Raw genomic sequence first — 22,729 nt, forward strand, 5'->3', positions numbered from 1 at the left:
ACTATAAACCTAACTTGGGACTGGCATAATCGTATTGTCACATATTTGCAGGACGGAGTGCTTCCAGACGATAATGAAGAATCCAAGAAGCTTTGAATGCTGGCGTCCCCCTAACAAAATGCTTAGGCCCAAACCAGACGCGGCTCATTCTGGAGGAAGTCCACGAAGGTCACTGTGAAGCTCATACCGGCAATCGAGCTCTAGTTAGATGCCTCATACGAGCAGGCTACTACTTGCCCACAATGAAAAGCGAGGCTGCTATCTTCGTAAAAAAATACGAACAATGCAAAAGATATGCCCCATGATCCACCAAGCGGGTGAGCACCTCCACTCAGTTACCTCACCTTGGCGTTTCATCAAGTGGGGGATGGACATCGTTAGACCCCTACTAGCGGGACGAGGTAATGTACGATTTTTCCAAGTGGGTGGAAGAAGGTGCATTCGCCCAAATACGCAAGCAAGAAGTGATCACCTTCATATGGAGGAATATCTTGTGTCGTTTCGGCCTCCCCAAAGAAATCAGTTGTGACAACGGGCCTCAGTTCACTAGAAAAAAGATCGCCGATTTCTTCGAGAAATGGCATATCGAAAGAATACTCTCCACGCCATATCATCCCGCGAGCAATGGACAAGTGGAGTCCTCCAACAAGTCAATATTGAATATCATAAAGAAGAAGCTCGAGAACGCCAAGGGATTGTGGCCGGAGTTGCTACCGAAAGTGCTATGGGCATACCGCACAATGCCAAAAACAAGCACAGGAGAAACACCGTACTCACTGGTCTATGGAACCGATGCAGTAATACCGGTCTAGGTCAGAGAACCAAGTCTAAGGTACTCACACGAAAGCGGGCCGAGAAACGACGAAAGCAGGAGGCAAGACCTCGACGAGGCTGAAGAACGAAGAGACATGGCATGCATAAGGATGGTCGCCCAAAAACAACAAGCAGAGCGATGCTACAACAAAAAAGCCAAGATTAGACCGCTCAAAGTCAGAGACTACGTACTCAAAGGAAAACACAGGAAAGCAAAGATCAACGAGAAGGAAAGCTAGGGATTAACTGGGATGGCCCGTACAAAATTTACGGTGGTAGCAAGCAAAGGGTCGTTCAAACTAGAAATGATGGAAGAAAAACTACTACCAAACAACTGGAACATCGCCCACCTCAAATACTTCAACTTATAAGGAAAGATGTTCTCCAAGCCGTACCACATATCCGTATATATACGAAAAGTGATAGAAGTCAGCTGGTTAATTATTATTATGGTTGTTATGATCCATTACAATATTCATTATTATTTCCTTACGGTGAAAATGGATGGCATTGTGGTATTAAGAAAATTAAGCATTCTACTGGTAAATCAACAATGCGAATATACTGTGAACATGAACAATTACCGAGCATAATGAATATGTGTTCAATTGATGGATTACTCGATATGGAAGCTGAGGTCATGCAAAAAGGAAAACGAAAAAGAGACAATGTTTCTTGTCGTGAATATTATTGTTATAAACTTCAAATAAGAGATGATGAAAATATACTTTTACATGCTGGAAGATTATTCCAACAATATGTTGTGGATGAATGGATTAAAATTGAAAGCCAAAGATTAAACTTTGCTACTTTTAATCAGGATTTATTCAGAGTTCATGTATTAGGTGGGCTCTTAAATATTCTACGATGTGGGAAAAGAAAAGCTTCACAGGTTGGAAAACAAAAAACACTCCCACTTAGCTTTACAGGAGGACCAAGAGATATGCGTCGAAGGTATATGGATGCTATTGCATTAGTGCAACAGTTTGGAAAACCAGATATATTCTTGACTATGACGTGTAATCCTTCTTGGCCTGAAATAAAAGAAAACCTTCTGACGATAGATGAAACACAAAATAGAACCGATTTAATTAGTCGAGTATTTCGAGCAAAACTAGAAGAGTTGAAAAAGGATATTCTCAAAACACAAATATTTGGTAAAGTCGTAGCATTTATGTATACAGTGGAATTCCAAAAGCGGGGACTTCCATATGCTCATTTTCTTATAATACTTGATGAAAAATATAAATTACTAACTCCTGAAGCATATGATCGATTTGTATGTGCTGAATTATCGAATAAAAAAGAAAATCCTACATTATATTCACATGTTATAGATCATATGATGCACTGTCCATGCGGAGAATTAAATCCAACAAATTCTTGCATGACAAAAAAAGGTCATTGTAAATATAAGTATCCAAGGGAGTTTGCAGAACAAACAACTAAAGGAAAAAATTCGTATCCAATTTATCAAAGACGAAACACAGGAAAGAAAGTGCAAATAATAGAACACCTTCTTGATAATTCATGGGTTGTTCCTTATAATCCATATTTAATTTGTAAGTTCAACTGTCATATGAATATAGAGATTTGCTCTGATATTAAAGTTGTTAAGTACATTTGTAAGTATATTTGCAAAGGATATGATAAAATTGCATTTCATATACATGCTAATGATACAAACATAGAGATAGATGAAATAAAGGAATACCAATTTGCTAGGTGGGTGTCACCACCTGAGGCTGCATGGCATATATTTGCTTTCCCTATTAGTGAAATGTTTCCAAATGTATATCATCTTTAGCTACATCTTGATGGACAACAACTTGTTTCCTTCAAGAATACAGAAAATATTAGTAAATTATGAACAATCCTATGGTTAAAAAAATAATGTTAACTGAGTTTTTTAAACGAATCGAGAAAACAAAGATGCTATGGACTTAAATTTATTATATCGAGAATTTTTAAAATACTTTGTATGGTCAACAACGTATAAAATATGGATACGTCGTCAACGAGGAAGTGCTATCGGTCGTGTGGTGACATGTCATCCAACTGAAGGGGAAAGATACTATCTTAGACCGCTTCTAATGAATGTGAGAGGACCAAAATCATATGATGATTTGCGAACTGTAAATGGAGTACAATGTAAAACATTTAGAGAAGCTGCAGAAAAAAGAGGATTATTACTTTGTGATAATAATTTGGTAGAATGTATGTCTGAAGCTGTAAGTTATCAAATGACATCCAGTTTAAGACAATTATTTGCTATGTTATTAATATATTGTAATCCAACTAATCCAAGAGAACTATGAGAAAAATTTGATAACCCAATGTCTGAATATTTCAAAAAAAATTCGAATATAGATACAAGAGAAATCCGTTACAAAGTGTTAAACCATATTAACAATATTCTCCATTCAATGGGTCGTGATATTAATGAATTTGAAATATTTTCAGAAATAATTAAGCCATCTGCAGTAGCAAAAGAAGCTAAAGATGTTCATTTCGAAAAAAACATCATTGTTAGCAAAGAAGATTTAATGTTAGAAAACAAATTAAACATTGATCAAAGAAGAGCTTACAATATGATTCTTGACAGAATATTTTTAAATAGACCAGGGGCATTCTTTATTGACGGCTCCGGTGAAACTGGTAAAAGCTTTATATATCGTGCTTTATTAGCTACTGTGAGGCACAGAGGATTTATAGCTTTAGCATCTGCAAGTTCTGGTGTTGCAGCTTCACTTCTTCCTGGGGGTCGAACTGCTCATTCCTGCTTTAAAATTCCCGTTGATGTTAATGAGAATTTCAGCTGCAATATTAGTAAGCAAAGTTCCTTAGCATCTTTAATACGAGATGCAAAACTTATTGTATGGGATAAAATTTCATTGGCAAAAAAGGAAACAGTAGAAGCATTCGATTTGCTTTTAAGAGATCTAATGGAAACTAATATAATATTTGGTGGAAAGGTAGTTGTCTTCAATGGTGATTTTAGACAAACTCGTCCTGTAGTTCGTAGTGGAAAAAAGGAAGTTCGTGAAAGTTTATTGTGCTCTGAAATTTAAAATCAACTTAAAAAATTACAACTATCAGAAAATATGCGTGCGAAAATAGATCTTGCTTTTTATGAATATTTAATGAGAATTGGTGATGGAAAAGAAAGACAAAATGCCTATGGAAAAATTGAAATTCCTCATTCTCTCATTATTCCTTTTACTTCCGATTTATACAAATATCATTCAAATGCTTCTTTTATTATTTCTGCTATTCTAACAACCAAAAATGATTTCGTTGATGAAATAAATGACATGCTTCTTGCTCAATTTCCAACCACCGAAAAAGTTTACATTGCTACTGATGAGACAATTGATCCAAAAGATCAATTGAGTATGAAGATTTTTTGCACACTTTAAATCCTGCCGGTTTGCCTCCTTATAAATTATCTTTGAAAAAAAATTGCCCGATTATGTTATTAAGAAATCTGAATCCCAGTGAAGGTTTATGCAATGGAACACGATTAATATGTAATGATTTTAAAACTCATGTCATTAGTGCAACAATATCTAGCGGCGATTTTGAAAATAGACATGTATTTATTTCGCGAATACCACTCATGACATCAGAAGATGAAAAATTACCTCTCCCTTTTAAAAGAACAGAATTTCCAGTTCGATTATGTTTCGCCGTGACAATAAACAAAGCTCATGGTTAAACATTAGATTTTGTGAGTATCTATTTGCGAGAATCTGTCTTTTCTCATGGTCAATTGTATGTTGCTTTATCAAGAGCCAAAAGTTCTAATTGTGTGAAAGTATTAATTAGACCACCTACAGTTAACGATGATGATGATCACTCTACATATAATATAGTCTATGATGAAATTATTAAAAAAGCTTTTTCCTGACCATAAGCTATAATTTCTTATGGTAAATCTAATTATAACTTGATTTTTTCTATATTCTTTCATTTATATTAAACTACGTCTATTTTTATTGTTAATGTATACTGTTATACTAATATCAATATGTTGTAGTTGCAGGTTAATTCTACTATGGGTGAAAGGTTAACTATCAACATGATCACTCCCAATACAGAAGAATGGACCTGTAAGATCCAAGTAATTGATAAAGGTCGTCCCAAAGACAACAAAGAGAAAAGCAAAAAAAATCAACTCATGACTCTGCAGGATGAAGATGTATTCTTTTTTAAATTCACAAATTTTCCAACAATAATGGAATTAATTCATTTTTTGCTCATATACTAGAGATTGCTCATATTAAAAATTTGATATATTTTGCTGGTATAATTTTTCCCAATTTATTTGAATATGATTAAAATCTAATTGTATCTTATTTTCATACAGGAAAATCAAGTTCAGGCCATCATGTTCAACGCTGATATAACGCATTTTGAAGTTCTATTTGATCCTTTCCATACTTACTTGGTGTCAGTTGCACAGGTGAAGGAGTCATCTTACTTATATGGAAATCCACTTAACAAATTCACTTGGACAATTGATAGAAGCACCATTGTTGAGCCAATTGAAAAGGTCACTCCTCCCGAGGATCCATTACCTCCGCCAACGCGGCTAACTATCACAGCGTTTGACACTTTCGAGTATCAACCAAAAGAATCTGAATTTGGCATTTAAAGATTTAATTATCTATATTTGTGCATATACAATCCATTTATTATACCTTCTCAAAAATCTTTTTAATATTATGACACAATGATTTTCATAATATATTAACTTATTTGCTGTTTCTTTTTTTGGTTTAACGCCAGATGTCCTTGCTATTGTGATTAATGGCGGCCCTTCAACATATGCTGCAAATGGAAGAAGAATTCAAGAATTTATCATTATGGATAAGCAGTAGGGATATACCTCCTCCTATTTCTTTCCTTCGTTTCTTTTGTTGTTCCTTATCTTCCTTCACCTCCTCCTCCTCTTCAACCACCTCTCCTTTTTCGGCTGTAGCTGCTGGTTTTCTCTTTTTGTGGCAAAAAAATATTGCATGTGATTCAACTATGATGTTGTTTTGTCTTTTCTGCATCGTCTAGCAAAGCATATATATTATCTAATTTTAAATCAATATATATGATATTAATTCAAAACTTTAATTTTTTAACCATTTGCAGCATTTTAGTTTGAAATTATATTTCCATATTGTAGTATTGCTGAGTGGTAAGAGGATGAAGCACTCGCACCCTTGTAATATGGTTCTTGTTAAATCTGCACACATAGAAATGAAAGCTTCAGGCTAAAACTCAGGATAGTGGCTTTATTAGGATTCTGGAAGATGCAATGTGTGAAAAGAACATCTTAGCATTTGCAGCATTTTAGTTTGAGATTATATTTCCATATTGTAGTATTGCTGAGTGGTAAGAGGGTGAAGCGCTCGCACCCTTGTAATATGGTTCTTGTTAAATCAAGCACACATAGAAACGAAAGCTTCAGGCTAAAACTCAGGATAGTGGCTTTATTAGGATTCTAGAAAATGCAATGTCTAAAAAAGAACATCTTAGCAATTAGGTTGTGACTTCGTGCATTACCTTAACCAGATTGAAGGTGTAACTTCCATCTTATATTTTCATAGTGCCAAAGTTTTTCTTAGGGAAACAGTGCTTCCTTTTATTAAAAACGATTAACCTTAATGTATTCTTGATGTAATACAATAGCTAATAACTGGGCGAATGATTTAGTTCTTTCCTTGAGATTAACAGAATTTGTTGCCCAGATGATATGTTAAGGGAACATTTTGTTCAAAATAAAACTGGCTTTTTAGTTATTTGAATTAGTTTTAGTATAATACAAAAAGCTACAATGTCATAAAAAGGAGATTGGCTTGTTATGAAAATAAAAGATTTTCGACTTGGACGCTAACCGGTTCAAAAGACCAATTCTTCCCAAACTTCGCAATTTTCCAAACATTGCAGAAATTTTAAGTGCAGTTCAACTCTCTGTTATTGCCCATTGTATGTGGATATCCTTTTTTTGTCTAAGCTAGATATTTGTTATTGTTCACAGTTTCATATTAACCTCCTAAGCTTAAACTATATCTGATGTAGCTTGAATGCTTGATTTATGTGATTGCAAAGTAAAATATTTCGTTCTTTCTTTCCCTAAGCACTTGATTCTTTTGTTTTTGCAACTTAAATATTTGGGAGAATTTATTTATATGGCAGGTATTTTACTTTTTTAGTATTTGTGTCTTCATGTTTGTGACTTTAGAATTCACATTACCTTGTAAATAAATGTCTTACATTTGAGGTTTATTTTACAGTCCAAGTTCACATTTAGCTATTACTTTTTATTACATTTACTTGTGTGACGACCCACCTGGTCGTTTCGCCATTTAGAACCCTGTTCCCTTAAATAAAATTTGCCGTGCTTGCTTTAGCTAATTTACGACTTGCGGGGACAGTTGGTTCGAGATTTGGAAGAGTTTTGAGTGAAATATGCCCAGTTGATTCCTTAGGATTTTCTTAAAAGACTAAGTTTGACTTTGGTCAATATTTTGAGCAAACGGATCCGGATTCGTGATTTGACAATTCCGGAGGGTCCGTAAGAAAATATAGGACCCAGGCATACGCCCGAAATGGAATTCCGAGGTTCCTAGCCCGAGTCATGAATTTTTATTAGAAATGGTTAATCTGAAGTTTTAAGGATTTAAAGAAAATTAATTAATGATCGATTTCATAGGTATCGGGCTTGTATATTGGTTCCGAAGCCCGGTACAGGTCCAAAATATTATTTAAGACTTGAATGTAAAATTTGGTGTCAATCTGAGTAGTTTAAGGGTGTTTTGGCCCGTTGGAGGAAAATTAAGAACTTGAAGTTCATAAGTTTGATTCATTTGGTTTTAGGGAGTGATTTCTAGATTTAGCATTGTTTCGGGTGTTCCGAAGGTTCGAGTAGGTCCGTCTCGTGATTTCAGACTTGTCGGTATGTTCGGGCGGGGCTCGGGAGCCCTGAGCGTCAATCAGACGAGGCTCGAGTGAAGTGCAAAATTTTGCAAGGAGCTGAAGCTGTTGCTTCTGTCATAACCGCACCTGCGGTTGTTGGACCGCAGGTGCGAGACCGCAGATGCGGTCCTCCCATCGCAGAAGCGGCCCAGGGCAGGCCAGGCCAGGAACCGCAAATGTGGCCTGGAGATTGCAGATGCGGTCCCAACTCTTTGGCCCATTTTCACAGATGCGGCCCATTTCTCGCAGATGCAGGACCGCTGATGCGGTCCCTTGACCGCAGATGCGGAAATCGCTGAAGCAGTGAGGTTCATTTAATGTGGGTTCTAAGTCATTTATGTCACTTTTCCCCCCTTCCATTGGCGATTTTAGAGCTTTTGAGAGAAGATCTTCACCTAGCATCTTGAGGTAAGTGTGTTCTACCTATTTCTAGTTTAATATCATTGTCTTAGATAGATTAAACACTAGTATTAAGGTGAAATCATGGGGTTAGAGCAAAAATATAGGGTTTTAATAAAAGTTAGATTTAACCACGAAATTTGTTAGGGAATGAATTAGAAATCATATATTATTGATCCTTAGGTTTTAGAGAACAACTTCCTTCGAAAAATCTCGGAATCCGAGCACGTGGGCCCAGGGTCGGATTTTAGGAAACTTGTGTTAATGGTTGGGAAATCGCTTAAATAGCTAGAATTCGATCTTGTGAGTCTATATTGACTAGTTCTTACTTCATTTAACTAGTTCGGCATCGTTCGACTCCGAATTGAGAGCTTGGACTCGTTTTTGGTATTGGAAGTGCACTTTGGAGCGAGGTGAGTCTTCTTTCTAACCTTGTAAGAGGGAATTGTCCCCATAGGTGTAATAATCTAATTAATTTCCATTCTATGCGGGGGCTACGTACGTACTAGGTGACGAGAGTCCGTGCGTAGCGACTATTATGTCAAGCCCGGGTAGTCTAGGACTCATTAGCATGCTCTATGTGATATTATTGTAACTTGATGATAAATTCTGATTCGTATAAGCTATTTTGATTAAGGTAAATGATACTAGTGAAGGAACCTTATCCTGTTCGATCTTTTAAAAGAGAATGTTTGGTATTCCTGTGAATAACTACTCCTCAGATATATATATATTATCGTTGCTTGTTGATGAGCATATTTATATTTGACCGCGTCGCACGGGTGATTCGCGAGCGGGTAATAGATGCATCTATGGTTCGAGCAGTTCGACCCTCGGCAGTGCACAATTTACTTTTACGTTGGATCGGGCCGTACGTCCCACGGTGTTACTTGCGCATGTTTGCTTAGCATTTCTCTGAGGACTGAATTTCATATCTGCTTGAAATATAGGTGAATATCCATGATAATACTTAGGAAAGAACTGTTATTCCATTATTATTAAATGTTAATAACTTGTATTATCCATGCTTATTATAAATTCTTCTCACATTATTTGACCCTAGTAAGTATCAAGTCGACCTCTCGTCTCTACTTCTTCGAGATTAGACGGGATACTTACTGGGTACATATTGTTTATGTACTCATACTACACTTCTATACTTAATTGTTAAGGGTCTGAGGCAGGTGTATCTGGCTATCAGTCTGGTGCGCATCTTTGAGCGGACTCGAGACTTCGACGGTGAGCTGCTTCCCTTCCATGCCGTTCAACAGCCTGAAGAAGTCTTCCTTATGTATTTTGCTGTCTAATCTGTTTCGGACAGTAGGATAGTGTGATTCTTTTGTATATTCTACTAGTTGCCCACTGGTTATGACACCAAGTCTTGGCACACACATTAGTAGACTGTATTATTTTGGGGTTGTATGATCATCATGATCTTATTAATCGTTTATGATGTTATTCCAACATAAAGAATTATTTCAACTATTTCGGGGTAAAGGTAAATGAAAGTTTAGTTAGTATTTTCCGCGTTGGCTTGCTCATCAATGGTGTTGGGCGCCATCATGACCTGTTATGGAAATAGGTCGTGACCACATGGTATCAGAGCACTAGGTTCACGTAGGTCTCACAAGTCATGGGAAAACCTAATAGAGTCTTGTAGATCGGTACGGAGATGTCTGTATTTATCTTTGAGAGGCTATAGGGTATTAGGAAGAACTACTCTTTACTCATTCCTATCGTGCAGTGGTTGGCATACTAAATTTCTCTCTTCTATTCTCTCATATATGGTGAGGACACGTATGGCTAATGTTCCAGACCCGGGCGGAGCTGCTTCCCCCGTTGCTCGAGGCCGAGGCAGAGGCCGGGGGAGGGCACCGGCCCGTGGTAGGGGACGAGGGCATCCCAGAGTTATTCCAGTAGTAACACCAGCAGATCCTGCGGGAGACCCTATTATCAAGGAGCACGGCGAGGTGCCCGCAACTGAGCTTACCCCGGCAGACTTTATGACGGCACCGGGATTTCCGGAGGTTATGGGCCGTATGCTTCGCTTCATGGATTCTATGACTCAGGCTGGTTTATTTCCAGCAGGCCCAGCCACCTCACAGGCAGGAGTGGGAGCACAGACCCCTACTTCTCAGGCTCCTGTACATGCAACTGCAGTGTATCATACTCCGGGTGCACTACCCGCAGATGGGGCCCAGTCAGTTACTGCAGTGGTGCCCCAGCTCAGACCAACTGCGGACGGTGATTCGCAGAAGTTATTGGATAGATGGACTAGGCTTCACCCTCCTATCTTCGGGGGTGAGCGACACGAGGATGCCCACGACTTCATCAACAGGTGCAGGGACAGACTGCACAACATGAGGATATTGGAGTCACATGGAGTTGACTTCACTACTTTTCAGCTGGAGGGCAAGGCCCGTAGATGGTGGCAGTCCTATGTTTTTGGCAGGCCAGCAGGTTCTCCTCCCCTCACCTGGGGTCAGTTCACCCAGCTGTTCTTGGATAAATATATTCCACCCTCTGAGAGGGAAGAGCTGCGGCACCAGTTTGAGCATCTCGAGCAGTGTCATATGTTTGCGACCGATTATGAGGCTAGGTTCTCTGTGACCGATTATGAGGCGAGGTTCTCGCCGTGCACTCATGATACTTCCCATAGATGCAGAGAGAGTGCGGAGATTTGTTGCGGGGTTGCACCCCGGTATTCAAGCTAGCATGGCCCGAGAGGTGGAGATGGGTACTGAGTATCAGCTAGTAGTAGAGATTGCTCGCAGGATTGAGGGGTATAGCCTGAGGGGTAGAGAGCAGATTCAGCAGGAGAAGAGGGCCCGATTTTCAGGAGAGTTCAGAGTTGCCCCAGCTAAGGGAAGGGGTCACTTCGAGAGAGGCCAGCCCAGCAGACCCTCATATTCAGCACCACCACCCCCCCTCCCCGAGGTGCTCCAGTGAGACCTTATTTCAGTGTGATGCTAGAGAGTTCTTACCGCCCACCAGCTATTCAGGGTTCCTCCGGCGGGTATTCTGGTTATCAGGATTCTTCTAGTGCTCACTTCAACGCTGTGCCAGAGAGTTCCTATCGCCCACCAGCCATCCAGGGTTCTTCCAGTGGGTATTCCGGTCAGCAGGCTCAGACTCCAGGGCAGCAGGCTATGGTACCGAGAGTGTGCTACGAGTGTGGAGATCCGGGTCACCTGAAGAGGACCTGCCCCAGGCTTCGGGGCAAGGCAGTGCAGCAGGGTCAGCAGCCCATGATTTCAGCACCAGCTGCCCAGCCACCTAGAGGTGGAGGGTAGGCTGGTAGGGGCCGTCCTAGAGGTGGAGGTCAGGCAGGGAGAGGTCAGCCAGCTACTGCTCAGTCAGGTGGGGGCCAGCCAGCCGGCGCTCCAGCTAGATTCTATGATCTTCCGGCGAGGCCAGATGCATCGGCCTCAGACGCCGTCATCACAAGTATTATTTCCGTCGGTGGTAGAGATGCTTCGGTATTATTTGACCCAGGTCTACTTATTCATATGTATCATCTCTGTTTGCTCGTTTCCTGGTTATTTCTCCTGAGCCTTTGGGCACTCCTGTTCATGTGTCTACTCCTGTGGGTGATTTTGTGGTTGATGATCGGATCTACCGGTCCTGTGTGGTCACATTCTGTGGTTTCGAGACTAGAGCAGATCTCATGTTGCTTGATATGATCGATTTTGAGGTCATCTTGGGCATGGACTGGTTATCTCCATATCACGCCGTCCTAGATTGCCATGCCAAGACTGTTTCACTAGTGATGCCAGGGTTGCCGAGATTGGAGTGGAAGGGTTCCACAGTCGATGCACCTAGTCGGGTTATTTCTTTCCTGAAGGCTCGGCATATGGTCGAGAAGGGGTGTTTGGCTTATCTAGCTTATGTTCGAGACACCACCGCAGAGTCTCCGACGATTGATTCAGTTCCAGTAGTTCGGGAGTTTGCCGATGTGTTTCCCTCTGATCTTCCTGGCATGCCATCGGATCGTGATATTGATTTCTGTATTGGTTTGGCTCTAGGCACCCAGCCTATATCTACTCCGTCGTACCGTATGGCTCCTAAGGAGTTGAAGGAGCTGCTTGATGAGTTGTTGGCGAAAGGGTTTGTTAGGCCCAGTGTATCGCCTTGGGGTGCACCAGTGTTATTCGTGAAGAAGAAGGATGGGACTATGCGAATGTGCATTGATTACTGCCAGTTGAACAAAGTCACCATCAAGAACAAGTATCCGTTGCCTCGTATCGATGATTTGCTCGACCAGTTGTAGGGTGCTAAGGTGTTCTCTTAGATAGACCTGAGGTCAGGGTATCAACAGGTGAGGATTCGGGACTCGGATGTTCCGAAGACTGCATTCCGGACTAGATATGGCCATTATGAGTTTTGGTTGATGTCCTTTGGCTTGAATAATGCCCCAGCATTCATGATATATTCTCGCAGCCTGGGAGAGCACGAGCAGCATTTGAGAGTAGTGCTTCAGACCTTGCAGGAACAGAAGCTATATGCTAAGTTCTCCAAGTGTGAGTTTTGGCTAGAATTAGTGGCATTCTTGGGACATATTGTGTCAGGAGAGGGTATTAAGGTGGATCCCAAGAAGATTGAAGCAGTTCAGAGTTGGCCACGTCCTACCTCAGTGGCCGATATCAAGAGTTTCCTGGGGTTAACAGGTTATTACAGGCGATTCGTGCAGGGCTTTTCATCTATTGCATCACCTTTGACTAGATTGACCCAGAAGGGTGCCCCTTTCCGTTGGTCTAATGATTGTGAGGAGAGCTTTCAGAAGCTCAAGACAGCTTTGACTACAACACCAGTTCTTGTATTGCCTTTCGGCTCGGGGATGTATACGGTAATATTGCGACGCCTCACGCGTTGGCTTGGGATGTGTATTGATGCAGGAGGGGCGAGTTATTACATATGCTTCGCGTCAGCTGAAGGTTCATGAGAAGAATTATCCTATGCACGATCTAGAGTTGGCCACGATTGTTCATGCTCTTAAGATATGGAAGCATTATCTGTATGGGGTATCATGTGAGGTTTATACCGATCATCGCAGCTTACAGCATTTATTCAAGCAGAGGGATCTTAATTGAGGCAGCGCAGGTGGCTTGAGTTACCAAAGGATTATGACATCACCATTCTTTATCATCCGGGCAAGGGAAATGTGGTCGCGGATGCCTTGATCAGAAAGGCGGAGAGTATGGGTAGCTTGGCATTCATTCCAGCAGCAGAGAGGCCACTAGCTTTGGACATTCAGTCCTTGGCTAACAGGTTTGTGAGGTTGGACATTTCAGAGCCAGCCGAGTTCTTGCGTGTGTTGTTGTTCAGTCTTCATTATTGGGGCAGTCAAGGCCCGGCAGGTCGATGATCCACATTTGGCGGTTCCTAGGGATACGGTGCTTCAGGGAGGTGCCAAGGAGGTTTCCATTGGCGAGGATGGTGTTTTGCGACTCCAGTGTCGGTTATGTGTCCCTAATGTTGATGGTCTAAGGGAGAGGATCCTAGAGGAGGCACACAGTTCGCGGTATTCTGTTCACCCGGGAGCTACGAAGATGTATCGCGACTTAAGGCAATATTTTTGGTGGCGGAGGATGAAGAAAGACATAGTAGAGTATGTGGCTAAGTGTTTGAATTGTCAGCAGGTCAAGTGTGAACACCAGAGGCCGGGTGGCCTACTTCAGCAGATGCCTATACCAGAGTGGAAGTGGGAGCGCATCACCATGGATTTCGTAGTTGGGTTATCACGGACCTTGCGGAAGTTTGATTCAGTGTGGGTCATTGTTGATAGGTTGACCAAGTCGGCTCACTTCATTTCAGTGGCGACTACTTATATAGCGGAGAGGTATGCTCAGATTTACATTTGGGAGATAGTCCGGTTGCACGGTGTGCCTGTTTCCCTAATATCAGATAGGGGCCCTCAGTTCACCTCCCACTTTTGGAGAGCCGTTCAGAGTGAGTTGGGGACCCGTGTAGAGCTCAGCACAACATTCCATCCTAAGACCGACGGGCAGTCAGAGCGGACAGTTCAGATTTTGGAGGACATGCTCAGGGATGTGTGATTGACTTTGGAGGGTAGTGGGATCAGTTCTTGCCCTTGGTAGAGTTTGCATACAACAACAGCTATCAGTCCAGCATAGAGATGGCTCCATACGAGGCTTTATATGGTCGCCGTTGTCGTTCTCCTATCGGGTGGTTCGAGCGTGGCGAGGCTAAGTTATACGGTACGGATTTGGTACGGGATACCTTGGACAAGGTAAAGTTGATCCAGGAGAGGCTTCACACAGCTCAGTCCAGACAGAAGAGTTACGCGAATCAGAAGGCGCGTGATGTATCATTCATGGTTGGCGAGAAGGTTCTCTTGAAAGTCTCGCCAATGAAGGGCATTATGAGGTTCGGGAAGAAGGGCAAGTTGAGCCCAAGGTTTATTGGTCCTTTTGAGGTGTTGAGGAGAGTTGGGGAGGTTGCCTATGAGCTTGCGTTACCCCCCAGCTTATCGGGAGTTCATCCAGTTTTTCATGTGTCGATGCTTCAGAAGTATCATGCCGACTTGTCCCATGTGTTAGACTTCAGTACTATTCAGCTGGATGAGAGCTTGGGTTATGAGGAGGAGCCAGTTGCCATTATTGATAGACAGGATCGCCAGTTGAGATCCAAGAGGATTCTGCGGTAAAGGTCCAGTGGAGGGGCCAACCAGTCGAGGAGGCGACCTGGGAGTCCGAGGAGGACATGCGGAGCAGATATCCCCATTTATTCAGCAGCTCAGGTACTTTTCTATGTCCATTCGAGGACGAACGTTTGTTTAAGAGGTGGAGAATGTAACGACCCGCCTAGTCGTTTTGCCTTTTAGAACCCCGTTCCCTTAAATAAAACTTCTCGTGCTTTCTTTAGCTAATTTACGACTTGCGGGGACGGTTGGTTCGGGATTTGGAAGAGTTTTGAGTGAAATATGCCCAGTTGATTCCTTAGGATTTTCTTAAAAGACTAAGTTTGACTTTAGTCAACATTTTAAGCAAACGGACTCGGATTCGTGATTTGACGGTCCCGGAGGATCTGTAGGAAAATATGGGACCTGGGCGTATGCCCGGAATCAAATTCCGAGGTTCCTAGCCCGAGTAATGAATTTTTATTAGAAATTATTAATCTGAAGTTTTAAGGATTTAAAGAAAACTAATTAATGATCGGTTTCATAGGTATCGGGCTCGTATGTTGGTTCCGAAGCCCGGTACAGGTCCGAAATATCATTTAAGACTTGCCTGTAAAAATTGGTATCAATCCGAGTAGTTTAAGGGCGTTTTGGCCCGTTGGAGGAAAATTAAGAACTTGAAGTTCATAAGTTTGATTCATTTGGTTTTAGTGGGTGATTTCTAGATTTAGCAGTGTTTCGGGTGTTCCGAAGGTTCGAGTAGGTCCGTCTCGTGGTTTCAGACTTGTCGGTATGTTCGGGCGGGGCCTGGGAGCCCCGAGCGTCAATCAGACGAGGCTCGAGTGAAGTGCAAAATTTTGCAAGGAGCTGAAGCTGTTGCTTCTGTCATAACCGCACCTGCGGTTGTTGAACCGCAGGTGCGAGACCGCAGATGCGGTCCTCCCATCGCAAAAGCTGCCCAAGGCAGGCCAGGCCAGGAACCGCAGATGCGGCTCCCAAGCCGCAGAAGCAGCTCCTTAGATGCGGTCCCAGCTCTTTGGCCCATTGTCGCAGATGCGGCCCATTTCTCGAAGATGCGGTCCCCTGACCGCAGATGCGGAAATTGCTGAAGCAGTGAGGTTCATTTAATACGGGTTCTAAGGCATTTATGTCACTTTTCCCCCCTTCCATTGGCGATTTTAGAGCTTTTGAGAGAAGATCTTCACCTAGCATCTTGAGGTAAGAGTGTTCTACCTATTTCTAGTTTAATATCATTGTCTTAGGTAGATTAAACACTAGTATTAAGGTGAAATCATGGGGTTAGAGCAAAAACCTAGGGTTTTAATAAAAGTTAGATTTAACCACGAAATTTGTTAGGGAATGAATTAGAAATCATATATTATTGATCCTTAGGTTGTAGAGAAAAACTTCCTTCGAAAAATCTCGGAATCCGGGCACGTGGGCCCGGGGTCGGATTTTAAGAAACTTGTGTTAATGGTTGGGAAATTGCTTAAATAGCTAGAATTCGATCTTGTGAGTCTATATTGACTAGTTCTTACTGCATTTAACTAGTTTTGGATCGTTCGGCTTCGAGTTGAGGGCTTGGACTCGTTTTTGGTATTGGAAGTGTACTTTAGAGCGAGGCGAGTCTCCTTTCTAACCTTATAAGAGGAAATTGTCCCCATAGGTGTAATAATTGAATTAATTGCCATTCTATGCGGGGTCTACGTACGTACTAGGTGACGAGAGTCCGTGCGTAGCGACTATTATGTCAAGTCCGGGTAGTCTAGGACCCATAAGCATGCTCTACGTGATATTCTTGTAACTTGATGATAAATTCGAATTCGTATAAGCTATTTTGATTAAGGTAAATGAGACTAGTGAAGGAACCTTATCCTGTTCGGTGTTTTAAAAGAGAATGTTTGGTATTCCTGTGAATAACTACTCCTCAGATATATATATTATCGTTGCTTGTTGATGAGCTTATTTATTTGACCGCGTCGCACGGGTGATTCGCGAGCGGGGTAATAGATGCATCTACGGTTCGAGCCGTTCGACCCTCGGCAGTGAACAATTTACTTTTATGTTGCATCAGGGCCGTACGTCCCACGGTGTTACTTGCGCATGTTTGCTTAGCATTTCTCTGAGGACTGAATTTCATATCTGCTTGAAATATAGGTGAATATCCATGATAATACATGGGAAAGAACTGTTATTCCACGATTATTAAATGCTAGTAACTTGTACTATCCATGCTTATTATAAATTCTTCTCATATTATTTGACCCTAGTAAGTATCAAGTCGACCTCTCGTCTCTACATCTTCGAGATTATACGGGATACTTACTGGGTACATATTATTTATGTACTCATACTACACTTCTGTACTTAATTGTACAGGGTCTGAGGCAGGTGTATCTGGCTATTAGTCTGGTGCGCATCTCTGAGCGGCCTCGAGACTTCGACGGTGAGTTGCTTCCCTTCCATGCCGTTCAGTAGCCTGAAGAAGTCTTTCTTATGTATTTTGCTGTCTATTCTGTTTCGGACAGTAGGATAGTGTGATTCTTTTGTATATTCTAGTAGTTGCCCACACCAGGTCTTGGCACACACATTAGTAGACTATATTATTTTGGGGTTGTATGATTGTCATGATCTTATTAATCGTTTCTGATTTTATTCCAACTTAAAGAATTATTTCAACTATTTCGGGGTAAAGGTAAATGAAAGTTTAGTTAGTATTTTCCGCGTTGGCTTGCCCAGCAATGGTGTGTGGCGCCATCATGACCTGTTATGAAAATGGGTCGTGACAACTTGACTTCCTTGCTACAAGAGTATGTTGGTTGAAAGTAATGACCAATTATATCGGAATATAAATCATCAATATTATGAATTGTTGTCATCTCATGCTCATTTCATATTTCTTCAATATGCTTCAAGTTTTGGGTTTGTGAATCATTTTACAATTTCCCACGGGAGAGCTTGGTAGCTAATATTGTATTTTCTTCATGTGGCTTCAATATAGTATTTGAACATCTTCTATTCATTGTTTACATGAATAAAACAACAAAATTCACACTCTGAGAATATTTCATTGATCTTTATGGGAATAAACTTTTGAAACAACTGAATGAATACCCATTTATTCTTGCTAGAAAAATTGGTAGATCATCATTAGGTAATAGTATTTACATGATTTTACCTTTTCCCTTTTCAAATCAAACAATGAAATCAAATCTTAATATTTGAATGCATGTAGGATCGTCGAACAAATTCAGTGGGTTGTCGAACAAATTTAGTACAACAATCAATCCTCCTTACCCACAAGCTGTTGAGTTGAAATCATGGTATTATGCATGTATTCCTTTGTGAATTATGCATCTGTAGAAGCATATTGTTGATATGATGCATTAATATATACAAGAACAATTTTTTTAAATTTTATCTACCTTGTAAGGCCAAAACAATTGAACCAATGCTTAATGCATACAAGATAGAGAGTACATCTTCCACAGGCTATGTTATGGTGGTTCCCTTTGAGGATGAAACTATAGCTGTTTCCAATGTCCAAGCGCAACCTCAAGTAAGAACAACATAAATTATATTATTCTATCGAAATTAAATTATTTTTTGTAGTCAAAAAAAAAATATGTGGCATTCTTGAATTATATAGGGACATGTATTTTATCTTGAAGCTGAACTTTTTCTGCCAAATGAGAATCAACGATTTTGTGTGTTAGCTTGTTCTGACTGCAAGCAATATTTCACGAGATCTTTCTCTCGGAGGATAATTTATTGTACAAACTGTCAACGATCCACTCATCTAATTCCAAGGTATAAATGCTACTAGATTCTTTTATATGACTAATGACTATTTAGAGTTTACAATTATTTTGTTTTTATTCATCTAACCAAATATTTGCTCTACATTATAACTGATGTCAATCTGAAGTCACTGTTAGAGACAATAGTAGTTTTGCAACAGCCATTATTTCTGACAAACCTGCCGAGAAAATATTTTGCCTCAGCTCAGAAGAAATTTATGACATCTACCATGTCAAGGTACATATTTCATATTACTATTAGCTTCAAAAACATACAAATGGCAGAATGACCCTCTTTTGATGCGTAACTAACCAATTTCGTCCTCCCAGAAACAAATTTTACCTCTTGCGGATGTGCAGAAAGATATTCAAAATTCAAATGAAAAAATTATTTACAAAATATCATGATACAGTGCAAAAGTTGTCCATTTTATCTTACGTGAACAAAGACAATGAGATCCACCAAGAGTTCCCACCAACCATGATGGATGTTGCCGAGGGGAGAAAATGCAAAATTGAACGCCTTGGCTTGGAGGGAAGAGAAGCTCAAGAGACAACTAACAAAGACAATGCTTCCTACTACAAGCGGGGCTTGGAAACATGGACTCCTCCTTTAAAAAAGTAATTGTAAGGTATTTGAACTTTTTAATTAAGTTGTTGTTCTTTCATGTGATCATATAATTAATTTTAAGATGTAATTAATATGATAGTTCTAAAAAATAGATCAACACATGTGTAGTTCCTACGTACACTTGTTCTTGCACCTCTTTGCATTATTTAATTTTCTCTTGGAACGTTCTAGCAATTTTAATCGATGTACAACATATTTACTTAATTGCACTCGCTCTATTAGTTGAAGCTGAAGCCACATTTTGCTGCTGTTTTGGGACGCATTTGAAGGCATTTTGCTGCTTTTTTGGATGCGGTTAGAGCCATAGTTATGTTGCTGCTTTCTACCTACGGTTAAAGCTAATCTTTTGGTGGTGTGATATTAGGTTAGTTTACCTATTTACTATCTGCCTATTATACTATCCCATCTCCCGTATTACTCAATTAATCTAATTCTTCATGGTTTATTAACATGTCAATACAGAATGATCTAAGAAAAATTCACCATGTCTTCCTCATTATTGAAAATGCTTTTAATAAAGACAAAACATGAAAAAAAGACAGAAACATGTCTTCAATCTTCACTTCCCCTAATTCTTGCTCTTGGCCAAGGACGAAGTCTTTTCAACAGTTGAGCATCGTCATTTTCTTAAACTATTGAACATGCTAAGAGTGGCCATAAAAAACCTCATATTCAACTTGTGGCACGCCTCATTCTCCCCAATATCTGAAGAAACTAGTTGTACTCTTAAATGTTGATACTGAGCATAATGAGCTCTAAGTTTACCATCATTCTACTTTTTACTCGGGAAAAATGTGATGTCTTTGTTTTATCATACACAACTTCTATTTTGTCCTTCAACATCACGCCGTATTCAAAGGGGATAGTGCAATTGTATGCAACATAAGTTTAAGGCCAAAGCATGGAGTAGTTGTACTAAACTTCTCAATTCCTTTAAGTATCATGCATGTGTGACTTTCTTCTACCACTACCATTATATCTTCCCCTAAAAGGGATGAAATGGCCTCGGCTATCTACCTGGTAAGCCTCTCCTGTACTTGCAGTTTGAAGCGTTTAAAATGTATGATTGATTGCAATTCACTTCTTCCAATGGAATTAAGTTCATTTGAAGAGTAATAACCTATATGCACAGCACCTTGTAAAGGAAGTAAATGTGACCACTTCAAGAAACGATATGGAGTACCTGCAAGCTCTTTCCTAGATGGGTCTTCCCCCAAAGATTTAAGTATTGAAACAACTGCATTGGTCATAGTTTCAAGACCGAGATGGGCACCATGATTGGTCAAACACACCAGGATTGGTGTTTTCTTTGCTTATACTTCTGAAAATTAGAGGACTTAAAAATAGAATTTGTCTACACTCTACCTGTTGAATCACAATGTGATTTGCATTACAATTGAGATTAATTAATAGGGCTATAAGATAATGTCTCTCTAAATTTTGCTGCTTCTCTTTTTTTGGGTGTGTTTGTGTGTTTCATTATCCTTCTATTAAAGGAGTTTGTTCTTTAATGAAAAATTAACGTGCTTTGCCTAAGGATATTGTATCATAAGGATTGTTTGATCAATAATGGTGTAACAGAAGGCCTACTTATGCTAATCTTGTAGGGAGGCATCATCCCACACTGAAAAAGCGCTTTAGAAAAAATCGGTTGCATTGATATTACGCTAAAACTTAATTCATTATGTTATATAGGTATTGAAACTTGGTATTTTTCTGTGATTTTGCGATGTCATTGCAGATGTCAGTACTTTTGTTGCAGTACAAAGAAGAAGAACAATTACAGTATGGACAAAGAATCACCTTTTGTGAATATAGATACTCTCATGGATGTAAATATTATGCCACTTTCAAAGTAAAATGCATCTTTTTTTGTTGATATGTAAATACCAATATGTTTATATATGTATATTTAGTATTCTCATAGATGTGAATACCGTGTCTCTTCAATGATGTCTCAACTTCTGTCCCTTCTTTTCAATTTCATATCAAAATAAATTAATCACAAATAGTAATTTCATATTCTACAGTATTGGGCCCATGCTATGCACGGGCAAAAGCCATCTAACCAGCTGATTTGTACATAGTACCTTCAATGGGTCGCCAACATAGTCATGGTGAAAAAGAACAATGGGAAGTGGCTGATGTGCGTAGACTTCACAGACTTGAACAAAGACTGCCCATAAAACTCATTCCCACTACCCCATATTGACCAGTTCATTGATGCAATAGCCAGGCACGAGCTATTAAGATTTTTGGACGCCTATTGGGGCGACAACTAGATCCTCATGGAGGAGGAAGACCAAGAAAAGACCACTTTAATCACTCACCCGGGACGTACTCCTATAGAGTGATGCCTTTTGAATTGAAAAACGTGGGCGCAACATATCAGAGGTTGGTGACAAAAATGTTCAAAGACCAGCTCGAAAAAACCATGGAAGTCTAAATTGACGACATGTTGGTCAAGTCAAAAAAGAAAGAGGATCACATCAACCACTTGAAAGAGGCCTTCGACATACTCAGACGATACAACATGAAATTGAACCCTGAAATGTGTGCCTTCGGCGTAATTTCGGGAAAGTTCCTCGGCTTCTTGGTATCACAACGAGGCATCGAGATCAACCCCGACCAAATCAAAGCTATAGAAGGAATACCGGAGAACCTAACCAGTAAGAAACAAGTATAGAAGTTGACCGATCGCATAGTCGTCCTGTCGAGATTCATCTCACGGTCCTCCGACAGATTCCATAAATTTTTCGGCGTACTCAAGAAAGACAATGGAACTCTGAGTGCGTCGAAGCCTTGAAAGAGTTAAAGGTGTACCTATCTTCACCCCCATTGCTCTATAAGGCGGCTGGGGAACGTCTCCTCATCTACATAGCCGTGTCCGATGTGGCCATGAGTACGGTCCTGGTCCGAGAAAACAAAGGTCTGCAATCTCCCATTTACTATGTTAGCAAAAATCTAGTTGACGCCGAGTTAGGGTATCCACACCTCGAGAAGCTGGCCGTGGCTTTGGTCGTAGCTTCATGAAAGCATAAACCCTATTTCTAGTGCCACCCAATCTCGGTAGTCACGACCTTTCCCCTGAGGAGTATTCTGCATAAACCCGAGCTGTTGGGTAGATTGGCTAAATGGGCCATAGAATTGAGCGAGCACGATATAACCTATCAGCCGTGAACGATGATAAAGTCGCAAGTGCTTGCCGACTTCATCGCCGACTTCAGCATAAAAATAATGCCTGAAGTCGAAAAGGAAGTCGCTCGTACTTACCCCAAAATACATGACCTATGGGTTTTATATACCGATGGCACCTCTAACGCGTCGGGATCGAGACTGGGGCTCATGCTCGAGGTCCCAACAGGCAAAGTAATTCGCCAGTCCATAAGATGCCCAAATATGATTAATAACGAATCCAGTACGAGGCTACGATTACAGGGCTAAAGTTAGCACTCAGGAACGAAGTGAGTCGTC

At 40.5% G+C, this 22,729-nt stretch overlaps 1 protein-coding gene across 1 annotated transcript; it reads left to right on the forward strand.

The window, feature by feature from the left end:
* The first annotated feature begins 1,366 nt into the window (after nt 1-1,366).
* LOC109238838 lies at nt 1,367-2,620 on the forward strand. The gene has a single exon (XM_019405320.1). It carries the CDS (start codon nt 1,367-1,369, stop codon nt 2,618-2,620), a length of 1,254 nt encoding a protein of 417 aa, XP_019260865.1.
* Nucleotides 2,621-22,729: the final 20,109 nt, after the last annotated feature.

Source organism: Nicotiana attenuata, unplaced genomic scaffold (assembly GCF_001879085.1).
Source record: "Nicotiana attenuata strain UT unplaced genomic scaffold, NIATTr2, whole genome shotgun sequence".
NCBI lineage: Eukaryota > Viridiplantae > Streptophyta > Magnoliopsida > Solanales > Solanaceae > Nicotiana > Nicotiana attenuata.

What these genes read in the sequence shown, in the direction of transcription:
- LOC109238838 (XM_019405320.1), top strand. Translation starts at nt 1,367, where the DNA reads ATGCGAATATACTGTGAACATGAACAATTACCGAGCATAATGAATATG.